At 32.5% G+C, this 23,076-nt stretch overlaps 1 protein-coding gene across 2 annotated transcripts in view; it reads left to right on the top strand.

Moving 5' to 3' along the window:
* Positions 1-20,402, top strand: part of LOC144973504 (calcium-dependent protein kinase C) — a 320,626-nt gene extending 300,224 nt beyond the window's left edge. For both annotated transcript variants that reach the window (XM_078916013.1, XM_078916014.1), the window contains exons 18-19: positions 17,284-17,475; positions 19,797-20,402. In XM_078916013.1, coding sequence (XP_078772139.1) covers positions 17,284-17,436 — 153 coding nt within the window. In that variant the 3' untranslated portion in view covers positions 17,437-17,475; positions 19,797-20,402. The remainder of the gene's footprint in view (positions 1-17,283; positions 17,476-19,796) is intronic.
* The last annotated feature ends 2,674 nt before the right edge of the window (positions 20,403-23,076 follow it).

Here is a 23,076-nt window from a genome sequence, read left to right as displayed (position 1 = left end):
GGTTTTGGGGTGCTTTGTACGGATCTGAACGACTACTTTCTATGGTTTTGGGGTGCTTTGTACGGATCTGAACGACTACTTTCTATGGTTTTTGGAGTGCTTTGTACGGATCTGAACGACTACTTTCTATGGTTTTTGCGTACTTTGTACGGCTCTGAAGACTACTTTCTATGGTTTTTGCGTACTTTGTACATTGAAGGACTACTTCTATGGTCTTGGCTCTGAAGGACTACTTTCTATGGTTTTGGGGTGCTTTGTATGGCTCTGAAGGACTACTTTCTATGGTTTTGGGGTGCTTTGTACGGATCTGAACGACTACTTTCTATGGTTTTGGGTGCTTTGTATGGCTCTGAACGACTACTTTCTATGGTTTTGTAGTGCTTTGTACGGATCTGAACGACTACTTTCTATGGTTTTTGCGTACTTTGTACGGCTCTGAAGGACTACTTTCTATGGTTTTTGCGTACTTTGTACGATCTGAAGGACTACTTTCTATGGTCTTGGCTCTGAAGGACTACTTTCTATGGTTTTGGGGTGCTTTGTATGGCTCTGAAGGACTACTTTCTATGGTTTTGGGGTGCTTTGTACGGATCTGAACGACTACTTTCTATGGTTTTGGGTGCTTTGTATGGCTCTGAACGACTACTTTCTATGGTTTTGTAGTGCTTTGTACGGATCTGAACGACTACTTTCTATGGTTTTTGCGTACTTTGTACGGCTCTGAAGGACTACTTTCTATGGTTTTTGCGTACTTTGTACGATCTGAAGGACTACTTTCTATGGTCTTGGCTCTGAAGGACTACTTTCTATGGTTTTGGGGTGCTTTGTATGGCTCTGAAGGACTACTTTCTATGGTTTTGGGGTGCTTTGTACGGATCTGAACGACTACTTTCTATGGTTTTGGGGTGCTTTGTATGGCTCTGAACGACTACTTTCTATGGTTTTGTAGTGCTTTGTACGGATCTGAACGACTACTTTCTATGGTTTTTGCGTACTTTGTACGGCTCTGAAGGACTACTTTCTATGGTTTTTGCGTACTTTGTACGATCTGAAGGACTACTTTCTATGGTCTTGGCTCTGAAGGACTACTTTCTATGGTTTTGGGGTGCTTTGTATGGCTCTGAACGACTACTTTCTATGGTTTTGTAGTGCTTTGTACGGATCTGAACGACAACTTTCTATGGTTTTTGCGTACTTTGTACGGCTCTGAAGGACTACTTTCTATGGTTTTTGCGTACTTTGTACGATCTGAAGGACTACTTTCTATGGTCTTGGCGTTCATTGTACGGCTCTGAAGGACGACTTTCTATGGTTTTGGCGTTCATTGTACCGCTCTGAAGGACGACTTGTATAGCCCTTAAAAGACGCCCCCAGAAGAGGAAATCCAGGTCGTAACACTGTCACTGTTTAAAATGTTGTCTTTATATAAAAGTTAACAAATGTTGTCATGTCAGATTAGAAGTTTAACCGAACCCCGCATGTATTGGGTTAATCGTACTAGATTCTTCCGTTTCTATTAGAGATACAAATATACGTCCATGTAACACACGTGTACATATTTGTAGGTCTGATAACCGAACGCCATTATTGGCTTGATTTAACATTGTTGTGGTAGACATAACTTTTCGTTAGTTTGAGAATGTTTCTATTTTACAACAATGATCCTATAATAAATTGGGTTATCAGATCTGCAAAGAAATAAACGTCGATTGAACGCTATAACATTATATTCAGAAAATGTCAAACCATCATACACTAAAATGCCTATTTTTTTATTTATGTGGAGTGTGTTTATTTATAGAATTTCTTAATTTTATTATCATCGCTTTCTTGCTTTTCTTTATCTGTTTTATTGTGATATGTGATATGTTTAAATTCTATACCCTGAGACAAACCTCTGATTTTCCGTGTTTAGTTTTGTTTTTTGTGTGTTTTTTTTCTGTTTTTTTTTTTATAACCCCCCTTTCATCTGATGGGTTTATCCTATCACATCCACTTTTCTTTTTCTCAACCAGGGAGAGAATATATTCGAATCAAACATAAACATAAAAAAACGCACAGCGCTACTTATTTCTGCTTTATAATTCGACTCACTTGCCTCGACAAATTTCGATTTAAACATAATAATTTAGCTTATTTCGAGTATTTAGTCCCAAGTACAATATCTGAGAAACGGCAATGTTCTATCTAGGGTTCCTTATAAATGAAATTTTTTATGAATTGAATGCGTGGAAAACGAGTGGACTAGATGTTACATGCTTGACAGTGTTATGTAGACATGCTTAGTACTACGAAAATTCTGTAGAATTACGAAATTTTGGCTCCAGTTTCACAACGTTATGGGCATCTTTATGTTATTAAAACTTATTGAAAAGGAAGGCTGATACCAGTCAACATAATTTGAATGATTTTAAAGTGTTATCTATGTTGTAATTAATGTGAGGATAAATTGTTGATTTTTAAGGAGGTGCAAGGAGGTGAACAGAATATGTTGTCTCCCATCGCCAACATTTCGGAATTTTAAAAAAGTAGTGTCAACCCGGATTTAATGGAGTCATCTTATTTGTCATAATTTTTGATCTAATTAAAAGTTAAGTTATCAGTGAAAAAAGGTCACAACCGAATTGTAATCTTGATATTTTGAAGAGACTGAATTATTACAGATAGAAAGGGCTTTAACTTTAACGTTCTCCTTACTGATCATTTTCAGTATTTTTCCAAAATGGTAGGATTACCCAGCAGAAAAATTGATTTTTTAAACTCAAAAAAGCTCCTTATAAAACTACATTATGTTCTTATTAATTAAACAAATATCATTCTTCAAAGTTTACATGATGTACAAAATAAATCTGAATGAGAAAAAAATGTATATTGTGTCGTAACAAATGCGACGATTTTGTTGTAGGTGGTAAGGAGGGGGTTACACTACCCAATCATTAGACTCAAACCCCACCTCAGCTAACAGCTGGTCTCTGAAGGAGAGCGCCATTCGGGGAACAGACACTATGTGCGTTACAAAATAAAAATCTAAGGAGTTAGTGTGTTGGCTATAGATAATATTTCTTCGTCTCTTTCGATTTAGATTTTTCATCTCATAATTCCCGAACTTGATATGAATCTCAAAATATTGTTGTTTTTTAAAGAACCGATCGACCACAATCATCAATAATAACACACTCCCATATAATACATACAACATGCCCAATCATTTGCTACGTTAGTCCCAGAAGAACGGCCGTCTTGGATATAAAATTCACTTCATACATACAATCTCTGAGAAGCTTCCATTTTTTTATAAATCACCTGATGATATTCCTATGTGAGTATTCCAGAAATACACATTATATGCTTCTGACTTTGTCCGTCTCCATCACGGCCAGAATTAGTTTTCGACGCCACAGTACAATGTACCTTTCATTGTTCTGAAGCCGTTTTCTTTTCCCCTCTTTAGACGTCATTGCAGTTCACATTAATTAAGCGACCTGCATTTTATAAAATATGTAATTTTTCTGTACATTCACTTGATTTTACATGCAACATACTTTCATGTATTTATTTGAGATATGTTGCATTTTTATTCTCAATGTCCCAAATGTACTTTCTTTCGAATGCTTTTGTTTGAAATACGAGTAATTGTAAGGACTTTTTCTATACTGTTTTTGTCTATGCAATTTGATAATGCACAATTCGTTTTTGTTGCATAGTCTTCTCCTCCTCTTCTTCTCCTTCTCTCCTCTCTCTCTCCTCCTCCTCTCTTCTTCTCCTCTCTCCTCCTCTTCCTTTCCTCTTCCTCTCTTCTTCTTCATCTTCCTCCTTTTTCTCCTTCCACTCTCTCCCCCTCTCCTCCTCCTGTATCATTGCTCCACACTTCCTTTTCATTACCTATCCCGTTCTTTGTCTTTTGGTGTTTATGCATTAACGATTCCGTTCCCAACCTACAACGATCGACGAACGAACGACGTGGAAGAAAACGAAGATCTCTCCTAAGACTCTCCGTTTTATTCCACGTCGTTTGTCGATCGTTGTGGGTTGCGAACGTAAACATTCACTTGCACCAATCATTAAACCACAATGGCAACTCACTTCTACCAAATTTCTCCAATCGTTTTTCTACCCAACCCCTGCCAGCCACATCTATTTCACGCCTCCACAGCATTAAGTTTTTACACTATTTTTTAAAACGTCCCTAGTTAACATCTCTTATTTCTTGTTTCTTTCTACAAGATTACCCAAGTATTTGATTGCGTGGCTGTGATTGCGATTGAATTGTGATAGCATAATTTTGTCTTTATTGTTAATGTGATGCTCACTTTTATACTGTAAATATATTTGATTTCTTCCATACTGCTGCCATTTTTTATAACACAAATATAATAATTAATATGCACTTTTACAGTCATGTCCCGATAACCCGAATTTTCTCTAATCCGAATGTCACGTTAACTCGAAGAAATGAGGTGGGAACGGTATATTTTCGTCTATATTTCAAATTATAGGTATGCTATACTTGCATCTAATTGGATGTTATGCTTTTTCCATTGCAATTAAATATAAAATTCATTTTCATATATGCTGTTTTTGGGAGGTTATTTTTTTTTTTTTTTTTTTTTTATGTTTTCGTTTTTTTTTTCAAAAGATTTTACATTATGTTTTGTTTTTAGTTTCTTTCATTTATTTTTGTTGTTGGTTGTGTGTGTATGTGTGTGTGTATATATATGTGTATGTAGTATGTGTTTTGTTATTGTTTTTTTTTTTTTTTGGGGGGGGACTCTATTAAATATGCTTAGAAAGTTGTTTTTTTTTATCCCCATACACTAGACAATGTATGTTTACGAAGTTATATAGTTTCAACGGTAAAGAAACGTTTGGGCTCGTACTGAAAACACCCCATATCGATTCTGTTTGTAAACGACATTAAATGTTATGTATTATCTTCATATGCATATCGATATAATTCTTCCACACATTTATCTTCATATACAAATGACTTCTAATGGTGATAATGTCAATCTTAATTCTTAACGTTTGTATGATATTATTGTTAGAGAATCTACAAAACCACTATTATGTTACTGATTTTTTTTTTTAAATTATAATTATTATGATCTTATTTTTCTATTCGGTTATCATTACGAATGAGAGATTTAATGTTGATAACACGGAGTGTTAGTAATGGCTGATATTTGGGGAATATACGATTTTCAAACAAAATTTGGAAGTTTTATCATTTTATCAAAGATTATTGTTGTTAAAAATCTTCTTATATATATATATATATATATATATATATATATAATATATATATATATATATATATATATATATATATATATATATTGTATATGAATGTTGAATTCAGATCATTGTCTTTTAGATATATATCAAATGAATTCATTCACGTCTTCCATTGGGCTAAAATGGTACACTGCTGTTTAGTTACATTTTATTGGCTAATCGATTTTCTTTTCTCTATGTGTCCGAATGACTAAATCCTAGATTTTCATATTTTTTCAGAGCTATAGATCTACAATCTCAGCTTAAATAATATAACAAAAACGTCATCAGTTTTGTCGTTTTCTGAAGAAAAAAAAACACATTAAAAATTTTGACCAGAAAAGTCGTCCTTCAAATGGTCATTTTAATCGATCTATATGGCCATGTAATTTCATCTTTATTTACGAATTCTTCCCGGTGGCACACAAAACACAAAATACTCCCAATTTTATGGGGGTGGGGGGGGGGGGGTTAATGAAAATTGTCAAACAATATTTTTTATATAATGCACTCGTAACATTTGATTAAAAAATAAACTTTTAAAATTTAACATGATATCTCAAAGAAGTTTGAGCTTTACGTGATCTTGATGTGAGTAAACATGTTATTTTGAAACATTTTGACAGCCATGGTATTCAAATTTAATGAAAGTATTTCATTATTTTTTATGCTCCTATCATGAATTGTAACTCTTCTTGCTCCTTGATAATTTCTTTGTATTCAATATAGACAAATTAATTTTTTTACATTTTCCATATTGTCCATATTTTAAAGATTATCTACATATTATTTAGTTTCCTTTTTTTTAATTTATGGATTTTAATAAGCAGCATTATTGGAAATAACAGCATTGATAATAAGTTAATATGTAATGATAATGTTAGTTGTGATAATATCGATATCGACAATGCTAAATAAACAGAGCTGTGCAAGTAGCCAGTAAGTAGAGCCACGCTCTCCCCGACCAGGCGGAGTGTCGGTACCAGTAAGGTCACTGGTTCGAGCCCCCATCGCCGCGAAATTTGTATTCTCCACTTGTCTTCTGGCACTTTTACTACTCACTTCATTTCATGTAGATATTTTAAAGATTAAATACTTCTTTCAGTTTCTTAGAGCCTTTACATTTGAAAAAAAAAATATGCATTGTTTCCTGTCTTTTATTACCAATGTGGTATTAATTCTTTCCATAACGGCGTCCAAAGCGTTATATTTTAGACGCTACATTGAGTAGGTTGATAAGAAGAAAAATAAATAAATAAAATTATCATTGTCATCGGTCGTCATTGACGAGAACATATATGCAGGTCTGACATCCGAATCAAGTTATGGGCCTAGTTATCATTGTTGTAATGGGCAATATTTTGTGTTATTTTCTTTTTAGATTTCCATTTCAACAATGAACCAATAAGAAATTAGGTCATCAGACCTGCAAATAAGTCCGCCGTCATAGTCATATCCGTTATAATCAGATAACCCATGGCTGATCAAGCACATTACATTTTAAGGAGTGTACGTTTATTAGAACGTACGGTATAAATGTTTTTAGTTTTATTTACGAATTTTCTCCTTTTTTTACAATGTATCAGTTGGTTCATAGTTGGTTGTTTTTCACCATAAAATAACCAACAATAATAACAACAAAAATATATTAAACTAGATCAAAAAATACATTCTAAACATTTTTGCTGTGGTTTGTGATTATTTTATGTTTTTTTCCCCGACAGTATATTGATTACGTCATATACAGATTTAATGACATTTTCTATTCGCTATGACCTTGTTCACTTTACTTATTTTTTTAGCTTTTTAAAATGATTCCCATAACATTTCTTCAGTGCCTTTTTTAAATAAGGAGGTGATTTTCAATGCCTGCTAATTTTCTTTTTATTGAGTGGGAGATTTTTTTTCCTGTCATTTATTTAGTGAGTTAAATAGAAAAATCGTCATCTTCTTTGCCTTTAAGAACAACATAATGAGTATTTTAAAAGGTCATCGTTCCCTGGTGATTCCAGACTGTCCAATTGATTGAAAGTATATAATTCCACCCCTATTAATTTTGAAAAACTCTGTCGTTTTGTTTTGTTTTGGTTTTTTTTTTGGAGGGTAGACACATAATTGTTGAATACTTCTTTGAACCTGTTAGACAAAACTTGTATTCAACGATTGCATAATAATTTTTGCTTCTATTGGCTTAAGTAATGGTTGAAAATATCGATTTTTGGCCATCTGAAATAATGTTTGGTGCGTATGAATACAAATCAAATGGGGTTTGTTTTTTAAACTCTCTCCTTACCAGCCATTTTCAGGATTTTCCCCAAAACTTCACACCCAACTAACACAAAAATACATTTTTTATCACTCAAAGACAATAGCAGTAAGTTCTTGCGATAATTAATTTCTTTAGCAAAACATGGTCAACTTCACATTGTTCATTTTCTTTAAATTTTATGATGTACAAGAGAAATTTGAATCAGAATCATGTCGGTTGTAACGAAACGAATGTGACGATTTTTCCTATAGTTGGTAAAGAGAGGATTAAAGGGGGTTCAGAATTGTCATTATGGTAGACGAAGAAACATTATACTTCTGTATAAAAATAATGAATCAACTTATTGGTAGCGAAATATCTAAGAATCTTACTTGGAGGGGTGGAACAAAGATTTCACTCGTGACTATTATATATTTATTTAACGCGTTAATGTTAGCACGCATTATTGCTTACTCGAAAGATCATGGTATTAGGTAGTGCTCTAAAAATAACTCATTTAATACATTCAAAGCAACTAAAGAGATCCTATAGATAGTATGAAGTTGACGTCACTGGGGTCTTTGTAATTACTTTTTGCCATCCGCGTTTATTAGTCATTCTCACTAAACTGACTGTATTAACCAGACTGTAAACGTTCATGGTTACACATCGTTTTGTGTGTGTTGGACCGTTATACTTCCGGGTGGCAATGTTGAGAGATTCTTAGTCAAGCGCATACTAAGTAATGGCTCATTTTCTATGTGAGTGTGAGAAAGCAGGCTTGGAAAGTCTCCTCCTCAACCTATGAACTGCCGTACTCTGGAAAGATACGAATTTTAAGATTCGGCCTGAAAACTCGTCCTTCAAATATCGATCGATTTAAACGACCCCCATCTTGACAAAAACTCTAAAACCTGGAACTTCGGGAAGTTTGAGAGTTTTTCCAAGGTGAAGGTTATTCAAATGTATCGATATTTGAAGGACACGTTTTCTGGCCGAATTTTTAGATTGGGTTTTTTTTTTTTCCCCAGGAGTACGGCAGTGAACTGGTTTAGTGTACATATACATAATTTACCATATACCATGCGTATGTATTACTTTTGGAACCTAACAACAACCATTTATTTATATTATTACAATGATGATAATAATAATAACAAGAACATAATTCTACGATTGTCTATCATTGACTGACATGCTTTTCGAGATTAAAAAACGTATCTAAAATAGTATGTGTTTGTCATTCATTTTATTGAATTGGGAACCCCCCCCCCTCTCTCTCTCTCTCTCTCTCTCTCTCTCTCTCTCTCTCTCTCTCTCTCTCTCTCTCTCTCTCTTACTCACTTTCTCTCTCACACACACTTTCTGTATGTGTGTGTGTGTGTTGTGTACATGTTTAAGTGCATTTGTATATTGAGGAGGAGGGGGAATGTGTGTGTTTGTATGTTTTCATCTGCCTCTGTCCACAGCTTTTTGACTATTAGCTGTTGTTGTTGTTTTATTATTATTATTATTATTATTATTACTACTACTACTACTACTACTACTACTACTACTACTACTACTACTACTACTACTACTACTACTACTACTACTACTACTACTACTACTACTACTACTACTATACTACTACTACTACTACTACTACTACTACTACTACTACTACTACTACTATACTACTATACTACTACTACTACTACTACTACTACTACTACTACTACTACTACTACTACTACTACTACTACTACTACTACTACGACTATTATTATTATTATTATTATTATTATTATTATTATTATTATTATTATTATTATTATTATTATTAATATTATGTTTTGGATGCCGCTTTTATTGTCCTTGTAGTTTTAATGTTGCAAGATGTGCTTTTAATATTTGGAACATAAGTCAGAACAAAATCATGTTTTACAGTATCGAAGTTCGAAAGTGGATCGAGTCTCTTTGATCCCAGCTCAGCAGATAAATTTGTCAGTCGTGTAATATCCTCTATACTAAATATTGATTACATCCAGTAGATCCTCATTTCATCCAGTCTTATTCATATTGTTTTGTGATTTAATGTTAACATTAATCATAATTTAGACCCACCAAAATTATTTTTGATCTCATGGAAAGCAAGATAGTGATAGTCACCATTACTTGCATACGTTAGCAGTTAGAGAATATCATGATTGAAAAAAAACAAAATCGCTTCGAATACCTGAATATCTGTGCCCTGTCCTGGTATCGAATACCTGAATATCTGTGCCCTGGACTGGTATCGGCCTGGTATTTCTTTAGTTATCAACGTCTTTTTATTAATTAAAGAGATTTTTTTTCAAGGTCTGCAATTGGAATAAAGAGTTTTTCTCATTGTGGACAAGGGGGCAAGCAGGCGGGTCTCGGGAGTGAGTCAGAATTTAAGGTCTCCTTCCCCTTTAAATCTGCCATCACGGCTTTCCTCTCTCTCTCTCTCTCTCTCTCTCTCTCTCTCTCTCTCTCTCTCTCTCTCTCTCTCTCTCTCTCTCTCTCTGTTTCATATCCTAAAATGAGACTATTTAATTTTATTTTGATTTCCTCGACTTGTACCGGGAAGAAAGCAGTCGAATTATGTTCCTTTTTCGGATACGGGGGGGGGGTCCTCATAACTCAGTTGATAGAGCACTCGCTTCACACAAAGGGACCAAGATCGATCCCGATTGTAGTCGAGATTTTTTCTGACCCACCTGTCCACCCAGCAGTGTGTTAGATTTGGCGGGAAAGTACTTTGCGATAAACTAGCGTTCTATCGAAAAGATAGGAAGCAATTGCTATTGATCGTTTCACGCTGTAGAAACCGGGATAAACTCCGGCTCCGTGGGCCCAATGGCTCTGAAGGACTACTTTTTTCGGATAAGATTTTTCTACTGAATTATATCGCTGTATCATGTCCATTAAAAAAGATCATATATAACGTATTGTAACAATTGGAATGAATCCGTCTTGACGGAGATCCAATGTATTTGTCTGAGGTGGACCATTGACTTTTTGAGCGGTCTCAGACTAAATATAAAATGTAGAATGGTTGCTATTAAGACCTATTTATGTTTCCTGTCTGAATTAGTCACTTTGTCGATCCATTCTCCTAGCGCTGTAATGTTACCAAACCTTTCTTAAAAATCGCCGTTAAAATCCTTTTTTAAAGAAACATTTGAAATATTATACTTATAAATAATAAATGACACATGACCAGTAGTACAATATTTAAAAATATTGATATTCTGAGACTCCCTGTTGTGTCCAAATGGTGGAGATGAGGGCGTTAGACGTCCGATGTCATGGGTCAAGTTTATTCCAACATCAAAATATTCCCACACATTGGATCACACTTTATTTAAATTTGATGTCTCCTTTACAATACCAAAGTAATTTTAGCTCTTTAAATAATAATTTTTCACATAACCCTCTACCTCCCCTAATCGTTTTCTCTTTTTATTACCACCTTAAAAACCCTAACAGCACACAACCTATGATATTGTACTGAATATATATATATATATATATATATATATATATATATATATATATATATATATATATATATATATATCCATTCCATTTATTCATTTATTCATTCATTCATTCATTCGTTGACTTGATATTTATCTATTTTTTAAGCTAATAATTTCCTACCACAATTCAGTTAGTAAAACTAAATATTGTGATTACAGCCCTTAGTTCCCTTCGCAACAAACTATGTATTGTCAACAGTTCCTTGCCTATTTAAAAATCGCACTTTGTCTTCTTGCTGATTACTAGTAATTTTATGGCATAATTGCACTGCGCCTGGTACATGGTACAATCTCGTGTGTTAATTTCACCCGGGTGTCTCAATAACCTTATTAAATGTTATCGCAGTAGGACCTTTTTATTTTATTTTAAATATTGTTATCCGGATAATTGGAGGTATGGAAATCACGATGTTTCGGTTATCCGGCCAAACCTCGTAGACGGAAAGAAATGGCTTGGATTAACGATACACGACTGTATAATATGCACAGCCACGTGACCTCGTAGGCAGCCCTGTTCACCTAGAGTAAGTTGTCCTCCAAATCAACAGGCCTGTTATATACCCGGATGGTATACAGTAAGACACGCACTTATCACCGTTACTTTGCTCTAACCATGTTCCAATTTTAACTTTAATTCTTTGGAATCAACAAACATTCATTCACACAAATTGTCTTTTTTTCCCCTTAAATTCTTAATGTCTTTGTTTTCTCCTTCAATGTTGATGTGATAAGTGTTGATTACGATTGAATTGTAGAAAGTCACAATTGAACTAATCACGACGAATGGGTTGAGTTTCATCACCAGTATACTGTAGCATAGAGTTTAATGGTAACAAATGCTTCAATCTTCTTTTTTCTTCTTCTTATCTTCTTTTTTTTTTGGTTATAATTAATCGACGTAACAGTTTTTCACAACTAACTTTCACTTTTTCCTCTTAAATTTCTATATAAATGAAATCCATCTCTCTCTCTCTCTCTCTCTCTCTCTCTCTCTCTCTCTCTCTCTCTCTCTATCTATCTATCTATCTATCTATCTCTCTCTCTATCTGTCTATCTATCTATCTATCTATCTCTCTATCTCTATCTATCTATCTATAAAATTCTCTATCTATCTATCTATCTATCCATCTATCTATCTATCTCTTTGTAAAAAGTCTGTCCATTACGATTATTTAGCCTTTTCCAATCCATATGGCATTAAGTCTTCTACAATGGAATATATATATATATATATATATATATATATATATATATATATATATATATATATATATATATATATATATATTATATCAATCATTCCTTAATTTAGAAAATAATTAGAAATTTTGTTTCTTCTCTTGTTCTGATCAATCTTTTTTAGACTTTATTCGTTAACCACTGTATTTGGTCACATTGTTGCCATTTCATGAACTCATTTAACCCTGAAGGTAAATAACATGCACCTTATAATTATATATTTAGTTAACTATAACATTAGTAAATATATCCCATCTCACAATTCTGGGTATCGGTTGTTTTATTTTGATAATATTTTTATACATAACAATTCGGGTATTTGGGCATTTTAAAAATATAGAAATGCTGGCGTTGATACGTCAACATTTGTCTAGTTCACCATACATGTAGGTATGTGGGAAATGGGATGATAGATCTGTATGTGTAGGTGACTGTAATCTTACAAATATAGCCTATGTCTGGGTGACTGGGATGTTACAATTATATGTCTGGGTGACTGGGATGATACATCTGTATGTCTAGGTGACTGTACTGTTACAAGTATAGCGTATGTCTGGGTGACTGCGATGTTACATCTGTATGTCTAGGTGACTGTATTGTTACAAGTATAGCCTATGTCTGGGTGACTGGGATGATACATCTGTATGTCTAGGTGACTGTAATGTTACAAAATATAGCCTATGTCTGGGTGACTGGGATGTTACAATTATATGTATGGGTGACTGGGATGTTACAATTATATGTCTGGGTGACTGGGATGTTACAATTATATGTCTGGGTGACTGGGATGTTACAATTATATGTCTGGGAGACAAGGATGCTACAATTATATGAATATGTCTAGGTGACTGGGATGTTACATTTATATAATTTGTATGTGTCTGATATTATACATATATTATGTTTAGGTGACTGGGATGTCAAATGTATATGATTAGGTGACTGAGATGTTACTTGTGTATATGTCCAGGTGACTGGGGATGTTGAATTATTTAATATGTTTAGGTGATTGGGGTGTTACATTTGTATGTCAGGGTGACTAGGATGATTCATATATATATCTGGGTGCTTGCAGACGGCGCCGCTGTTGCTGCTATAGTGATATCGCTTTGTGTCGATAAAACATTGAAATAACCTGACAATATTGACTGCCATCCTGCTGGAGATCAATTTGATCTTTGAAGATTTGACGTGGAGTAACAACATTATACAATATAAAATAGATATGCTAATGTATATAGCGCATTTCCACGGATTTACTATGCTCCGTGCGTCTCACAATGGGTTCATTTATTTCCTCCAGCAGGCCATCCGTCACTGCCTATAATCAGGTACTCATTCACACCTGAGTCGAGTGATGTTAGTAATGAACTTTCACCAGTATTATCACCAGTATCAATACTTTCTTTTTTTTAATATTTATGATAAAACAACAGTAAACAAAATTATTACGAAATAATGAGTTCTCTTCGCGCACGGGTTTGTTTGTCCACAGACCATTCCTGCTCCCTACACTCAACTCTAATATTATGGTACCTATCTTTAACATTATATAAAGTTTCTTTCATACCCAATACAGCTCTTGGACAGTTACAATCAAGAAACACGGCCATGATTGGTCAATGGCATTGTTTGTATTTATTGCAGATTGGCGTGTTTCTTTTTATTTTTTTAATTTATTTTTTTGAGAGAAAAAACAATATGTTTGTATTTTCATTTGAAAAATTAAACAAATATTTAAAATTTTAAAAACGTGTTTTCCCAAAATGAAAACATCATAAAGTTTTTTGTTGGTGCGCCATTTTATTATTTCAGAGGATGAATTTTTTTTTTTTAAATTGCCTAATTTTTTTTTTTAATTCGTTCAAACTAACTGATTATTTTGCTTGCTGGTTTGTTTTTGTTGTTTTGTTGGGATTAATTTTGGCTTTGTTTTGTGTTGTTTGTTTTGTTTTGTTTTGTTTTTAGGGGGGGGGGTTCCGCTGTTATTTTGTTTAGTATTTGTTCGTTTGTTATTTTTAATATTAACTATTATATAGTTTTTCATTCTCACACCGTGAGTCCATCCCATGAGATGTCTAAATCATGGGAGATAACTCGGTGACGACGAGTCGTCAAAGACTTCATTTTGGTCAGTTACTCCCCTTTGCCAGATTGAAAATAAAGAAAAATTATTAGAGGCGTGCTTATATTCTTTGCATTTAATTTTCTTTTTATTTAATTTTACTTTTTTTACTGATTGGGCTTTATCTTGGTGTACTTGTCTAGATGAGGCTTTTTTTTTTAAGAGGAGGGGGGGGGGGGGGATCGCACAAGTCACACGGGGGTGTGGGGGGCTTTGATGCTAATTCTTTTGCCCTGTCTTTTCTTCCTTTTTGTTAAGGTTTATTTCCCTATTTCTGTTGCATTTAAAATCAAAGGGGAATAATAGGGTTGCTGGTGAATTGTAAAATCTTTCCCTGTTCTTATCGTCGTCATTTACATAAGTTTTAGTAAGAACTCGATAATATATCGCAAGCTCCATCTAACTTTTTTTTTCTTTTTTTTTTTTTCTGGGAAGAAGAATGTATGTTTGTCGTTTTTTTCGTTGAGTGTGAGTGTGGGGGAGGGGGGGCTCTATGATAATTTTATTTCATTGCATCCCTTTGTGTGTGATGGTGTTGATCATTGACACATTGCATACCTTGATGATTGATTTGTGTTGTTTTTGTTTTTTTTGCATCAATATACTTATGGTATTATGATATATGCACAAACATTTTTACTATCAAGCTTTATTTATGATTGAGCTTTGAGTTGAAAATAGGGTGTTACTGGCATCTTGTTATTTATTTATTTATTATTATTATTATTATTATCATCATCATCATCATCATCATCATCATCATCATCATCATCATCATCATCATCATTATTATTATTATTATTATTATTATTATTATTATTATTATTATTATTATTATTATTATTATTACCATTGTTATCATTGTTATTATGTTGATATCTTTCTTTCACCACCATCATTAATGATTGTCAATAATATACAGTACATGAACTTTTTTCTTTCTTTTACAATAGGGCAATCTTTGTAACAGTTTATAAACTTACTTTTTGTAAGATGTTAGCAGTCGTTTCTTTCTATATTAATATTACACTGGCTATTACAATAACCGCCTTTTAATTTAATTTTCTTGCGCTCTTTTAAATAATATTTATTAATGGTGATGTGGCAATTATTATAACAATGATAAGTGGTTTAACATTAGGGTAACATTCCAATGCTTTACATTGACCAACAAGAGTATCATCTAATGCCTTATACGTATCGTTGACATGCAATGCTTTACATAGACCATTAACACTAACAATCTAATGCTTTTCGCGGGCATTACTAATAATATCATAACAATCTTATGATTTACGCGGGCAATAATAATAGCAATCTAATGCTTTATATGGGCATTACTAATAACAATAGAATGCTTTACGCTGGCATTATGAATAACAATCTAATGCATTTCGCGGGCATTCATGAAAAAAATAACAAGGTCAATTATAACAATCTAATGCTTTACATGGTTATTGATGGTAACAATATAATGCTTCATACGGACCGTTAACATAACAGTAACAAATCTAATGCTTTACACGGGTATTAAAATTAACAATAATATAATGCTTTACAATTAATTAATAGTAACAAATCTAATGCTTTACACTAACTCTGTATGACCATGCCATCAATTGTTATATGATTTTATAACCAAGTATTTGTCTCTATTAGTTTTACAGTTTAAAAAAAAGGTTTTTTATCTTTCATTCATGAGATATTTTTTCCTTGAAGTTAAAGATATGAATGTCGAAAGGCATAGATGAAGTTTACGTTAATTCATTTGGTATTATTATAGACAAGCATTTCATAGATTATATATATATATATATATATATATATATATATATATATATATATATATATATATATATATATATATATATTACAACTTGCCCATTGGGGTGATTAAAAAGAACAAAATAGTATAATTTATTATAAATCTCATTTCGATTATAATTAATTATTGTTATTGACATTATAAAGTATAGAAACATTTTAAAAAACATAATTTTCTAAGATAGAAGTTAATCTGTAAAGAACCGTCAATCCTATATTATGTTAAATTCTCCATCTGTTCCTACTTTCTCTATTTCACAAATTCTTTTAAAATTTAAATCCCCTTATTTTCTATGAATGGCCATCTACATTCCAAGCACATTGTAGTTTGCTATGCATGAAGCCTTGATCTTGATAACTTTATCATACATTTTACCAAAACCTTTTCTCTTGTTTTCACAGAATATTTAATTTTATCTTTGAAATTTCAACCTCTATTAGTTTTGATTGACTTCTGAGTGTTTTTTTTAATACCCGTTTTTCCCCGTTTTGATTTGAACAAAAGTTTACATATAAGTATAGACTAGTGATTAATGAAAATGAGTTTGACAGAATATTTCATAGAATATTATAGAGTAACAACATGCAGTGAGCTTGTTGAGCATGTCTGTTTTCAACTCTCCACTCTCCAAACATAAACGGCTTTTACTCTTTCTGTTCTGTTTGGCGAAATTTTTATCATAATAATATTGTTATTGAACTGTTGAAATTAAATTATCATATCATATCATAGCACCTCATAATCATTAAGGATTAAGGATCGCATAGGTCAAAATACATTTAAATCCTTATCATATACGCAGATATACATAGACAATAGTTAATACAAACAAAAGAGTAGATCACATTAATACAAGGATAATATTATAAGTACACAATATTTTACATATGCAAGTAAAAAAAGGTCGAATCAATGCATAAAGAATATCTATAACTTTTCATTATAGACTTGTTGATCACAAAGCATCACATTTTAATTTTTTTTTTCTGATTTGTATTTCCTTCCCCCACTTTGACTTTGACAGAAAAGCAGAAAGGATGTGAGTAACTTTGACCGAGAGTTCACGTCCGAAGCACCCAAGCTGACCCCGACGGACAAACTGTTCATCATGAATCTTGACCAGTGTGAATTCTCTGGATTCTCGTACGTCAACCCTGAATTCGTGGTCACTGTCTAGCCAGTCTGAGTCTGAGAGAGTCCAATGGAAAGTTTGAAGGTTGGATTGGATTATCGTTGTTGTCGTTGTCATTATTGTTTTATAATCGTCATTATCATATTTACCACCATTATCATCATCATCATCATCATCATCATTATCATCGTTATCATCATCATCTTTATCACCATCATCATTATCATTATTATCACCATCGTCATATTCCTCACCGTCATCTTCATCTTCGTCATTATCATCTTAATCATCATCATCATCATCAACATCATCATCATCGTCGTCGTCATCATCATCATCATCATCATCATGATAATCGTCATCTTTATCATCATTATCATCTTTATCACCATCATCATCATTATCAACATATTACTCACTATCATCCTCACATTCATCATTATCATAATCTTTATAATCATCCTCATATTCACCATCATCATCATCACCACCACCACCATCATCATCATCATCATCATCATCATCATCATCATCATCATCATCACCATCATCATCATCATCACCATCATCATCGCCATCATCATCATCACCATCATCATCATCATCATCATCTTTATCACCATCATCATCATCTCATTATTACTCACACTGTATCACATTGGAATATAACAAGACAATGATTGTAATCAATTTGCTAATACATATAAGATCACATGGCTTCAAAACAAAGAACTCCGAAAGAATATTTTACAGGACATGAAGACATTCAAACAAATGTCAAGATTCATATCCACATATCCTTTGAAAGGAGTGCAATGGCGTAATCTGCAGTGTTATATAAGAATATTTAGGTTATGCGGCTATGTGGTCTTGTGATATGACACTCGCTTTCGGATTGGAAGGTCCTGGGTTCGAGCCTTGCACTCGGCGCATAGTTGAGTCCTTGGAAAAGGCTCTTACTCACTTTCTCTCACCGTACTCAGGTGTAATGAGTACCTGGCCGTTAACAGCGTTGTCTCTGTCCGAAAAAATTATAACATCGCCTAACAGGCGTCATGTCCCGTCCTAAATGTTAAATATTGCTATTGACCAGTGACCCCTTGTAAAGCGCTTTGAGCACATTTAGTGGATATTGCTCTATATAAAAGCTCAATTTAATTTTAATTTTAATTTTAAAAATTTAATTTGACAAAATTTCTTGCAAAAGAAAAAGCTCGTGGCTCGCTCCATGTTTGATGACAACAGAGCTATCTATGTATTTAGAATTCAAACCGGAAATACTGAGTGATATAATAATATGTATTCTCTAGGGTGATACGTGGTAATGGTAATCGAATACTTTGTGCTCAAATGTTTTGTAGTCGGGCCATTTCTTCTTCTTCTTCTTCTTCTTCTTCTTCTTCTTCTTCTTCTTCTTCTTCTTCTTCTTCTTCTTCTTCTTCTTCTTCTTCTTCTTCTTCTTCTTCTTCTTCTTCTTCTTCTTCTTCTTCTTCTTCTTCTTCTTCTTCTTCTTCTTCTTCTTCTTCTTCTTCTTCTTCTTCTTCTTCTTCTTCTTCTTCTTCTTCTTCTTCTTCTTCTTCTTCTTCTTCTTCTTCTTCTTCTTCTTCTTCTTCTTCTTCTTCTTCTTCTTCTTCTTCTTCTTCTTTCTTCTTCTCCTTCTTCTTCTTCTTCTTCTTCTTCTTCTTCTTCTTTCTTCTATTATTATTATTATTATTATTATTATTATTATTATTATTATTATTATTATTATTATTATTATTATTATTATTATTATTATTATTTTATTATTATTATTATTATTATTATTATTATTATATTATTATTATTATATTATTACTATTATTATTATTATTATTATTATTTATTATTATTGTTGTTGTTGTTGTTGTTGTTGTTGTTGTTGTTGTTGTTGTTGTTATTATTGTTATTATTATTATCATTATTATTATTATTATTATTATCTATTATTATTATTATTATTATTATTATTATATTATTATTATTATTATTATTATTATTATTATTATTATTATTATTATTATTATTATTATTATTATTATTATTATTATTATTATTATTATTATTATATTTATTATTATTATTTCGTCTTCTTCTTCTTCTTCTTCTTCTTCTTCTTCTTCTTCCTTTTAAGTCTGTAACTTCAGATTTTGAAGATTTCATAAACCGCAGTATTTTTTTTTCATTGGAGATGTGAGACTATTCCACTGTCTTAACGTCGATGGTATGAACGAGTAAAAGTGTGCATCCACTCTTGAGTGTTGAACCATAGACTTTTTTGCAGTACTGTATTAATGACAGAAGAACATTAAGCAAGAGGAAGAGGATACATACATATTATCGTAGTCATTTTCTCATTTTCCTCCCTCTGTTGTTGACTATTTCAGATATGGAAGTATTAAAGAATTAGATTCACAACTGAGTAATGTTAGAAGATGATAAAGAAGAACATGCATATTAGAAATCCGTGCTGAATGATGACAGAATTGAATGGTGGTGATGGAATGTGCTCGAACAACACATCTAGACAAGTGAGTGATGGAATGTGCTCGAACAACACATCTAGACAAGTGAGTGATGGAATGTGCTCGAACAACACATCTAGACAAGTGAGTGATGGAATGTGCTCGAACAACACATCTAGACAAGTGAGTGATGGAATGTGCTCGAACAACACATCTAGACAAGTGAGTGATGGAATGTGCTCGAACAACACATCTAGACAAGTGAGTGATGGAATGTGCTCGAACAACACATCTAGACAAGTGAGTGATGGAATGTGCTCGAACAACACATCTAGACAAGTGAGTGATGGAATGTGCTCGAACAACACATCTAGACAAGTGAACAACACCAGTACACAGATCATCTATTTGACAGCTTGGCCATGCGTCCCGCCCTATCTCCCACCTGCAATTAAATTTAGCAAAGTTTAAAAGGCTTAAGGCTTATACAACCCTTTATTTCTTGTGCTTTGTATTGAGTCCGAACAACAATGAAAATATAAATTATAGAAAGTATTGCTTGTCTGCCTTGGCTGAATTTGGAAAACAAAATTATAATGATGGTTAGATAAATAGATGTATCGATAAATAAATAAGAACAATAAAGAATATAGATAAGAAAATAACATGAAAATGGTTAGGTACGCCGACATGCACATATTTTCAGGTCTGGTCATCGAACGCAATTATTAAGGGCTTGATTTAACATTGTTTTAATTGACAAAATTTATCGTTGGTTCGAGAGTAATTCCATTACATAAAGGTATTTTCTTCAATTCAAAAATAAATTATATTAACCCTCTCTTTACCACCCATAGGAAAATCGTCACATTTGTTACGATGCAACCGTCACTTTTCTCATCCAGATTTAATTTCTTTTTGCTTTAGATTAAAAAACTTGACATTTTGAAAAAAAGTTTCATATTGTGGTACAATATAGAATGTGCTTTTTGCTTTTCTGTTTGAGTAAAAAAAAAGTCTATTTTAGTGTTGGGTGGATATGAATTTTCGGGGGAAATTCTAAAAATGTCTGGTAAGGAGAGAGTTAATTGCACCATAGAGATATTTAGATATATGATAGCGGCTGCTGCATAAAAAGGACAATTTAACATTATATCAGACAATGGAAGTCAGAAAGTCAACAAGTCGTTGTCAAGAATGGAGTGTTGAAATTTACATTGGAATAACCACGTTGTCGTACTCTATGGGAAAAAAAAAACACGTATTTAAAAATTTGGCCCAGAAAACTCGTCCTTCAAATTATATCGATAGATTAAAATGACCCTCATCTTGGAAAAAAAAAAAAAAACTCTCAAACCTTGGATTTCATTAAGTCCCAGTGTTTGAGAGTTTCTGTCATTATGATGGGGGTCATTTTAATGGATGGATATAAATTTGAAGGATGAGTTTTATGGCCCAAATTTTAAATACGTATTTGTTTTTGTTTTGTTTTTTTTTCCCAGAGTCTGACTGCTTGAATGTGTGACTTAGTAAATCTGTTTTTGATTTTGTTTAAAATTATGGAGATTTGAAACTTGCTGTCTTATTCCTTCTGCCATGAATTACAAGAACTCTGATTTATTTAATTGGACACGTCTAGGATACAATATTATTATTGTTATTATTATTATTATTATTATTATTATTATTATTATTATTATTATTATTATTATTATTATTATTATTATTATTGTTGTTGTTGTTGTTGTTGTTGTTGTTGTTGTTGTTGTTGTTGTTGTTGTTGTTGTTGTTGTTGTTGTTGTTGTTGTTGTTGTTGTTATCATTATTATTATTATTATTATATTATTATTATTATTATTATTATTATTTTATTATTATTATTATATTATTATTATTATTATTGTAATGATGTCATTATTACTATTATTCTATTGTCTTTTTGATATGATTTACCACTCATCCTTTTCAAACTGCCTTTGATTACTATTGTTGTTATTATTATTATAACCTTTATATCATTATCATTATTATAGTGGTATTTGTATTGATAATATATTATTAAGTATTGATATTATTTCTCTTTTAATAATGAATTCTGTAATTATTGTACTTTTTGACTTTTGATTTAACGAAGCCTACCATCAATTTGTATGTGTGCTATTTTGTTGTACACTGACGAAGTGATTTTTTTTTTTACAATTTGGCCAGAAAATTATTATTGCATTTATAAATTATGTATAGATAGTATGCAGATGACGTCACTCAGGCCTTTGTTATTGTTTTTGCCATCCGCGTTTGTGAGTTGTTCTCACTAAACTGTATTAACCAGACTATCAAAGTTCATTATTACACAGAGTTTGTGTGTTGGTCCGTTATACTTCCGGATGGCAATGTTGTGAACTCCTTGGCCAAGCGCATTCTATCTATTGATCAAGTAAATATAGATAGTATGCGCTTGGCTAAGAAGCTCATAACATTGCCATTCAGAAGTGTAACGGATCAACACACAAAACTGTGTGTATCGATGAACGTTTATAGTCGGGTTAATACAGTTCAGTGAGCATTAATCATAAACGCGGATGGCAAAAAACAATAACAAAGACCTGAGTGACGTCATCTTCGAACTATCTATACCCAAAGCGTTAAATTAGGGAGCAGGCACTGGTGTAAGATAGAGATCTGGAAAAAAAAACGTGTATGAAACAGTGCCAGAAAAAGCAGAGAGAGAAAATACAAGAAAAACCCATCCCAAAATATCAAGATGCTTCGATCGTCGAGGTAAGCTGGGGTTTTTTTGTTTTTTTTTTTTTTTGTTTTTTTTTTTTTGTTTTTTTGTTTTTTTTTTTATTTGGCATTTTTCTTTCTGCTGGCACTGTTCCACCACATACGCCTTTCCAGATTTTTAAAAAAGACTCCAACTTGTCTAAAAGTCTAAAATTCCGAGCCTTTTTTTTTGAATTTCCAGAGTTTTTAAAAAATAGTTTGGACTATTTTAATCACTTGACCTTCGTGATATGTAATAAAAATTTTCTGTCCAAATTGTAAAAAAAAAAAGTTGTTTTGTCAGTGCACGCCAGTATTGATATATTATTATAATATTAAACTCTTTAAAACTGTTGTCGGGTGATACTTGAAATACCGTTGATGACTATGTGGTATGTGGAATATGGAATATGTAATGTCTGTGATTTTTTTTTCTATC

Source organism: Berghia stephanieae, chromosome 5, assembly GCF_034508935.2.
Source record: "Berghia stephanieae isolate SIO BIC M18660-M18661 chromosome 5, UCSD_Bste_1.3, whole genome shotgun sequence".
In the NCBI taxonomy this organism is placed as follows: domain Eukaryota; kingdom Metazoa; phylum Mollusca; class Gastropoda; order Nudibranchia; family Aeolidiidae; genus Berghia; species Berghia stephanieae.
The sequence above is the reverse complement of the archived record's forward strand: the minus strand, read 5'-3'. Positions and strand labels throughout refer to the sequence as shown.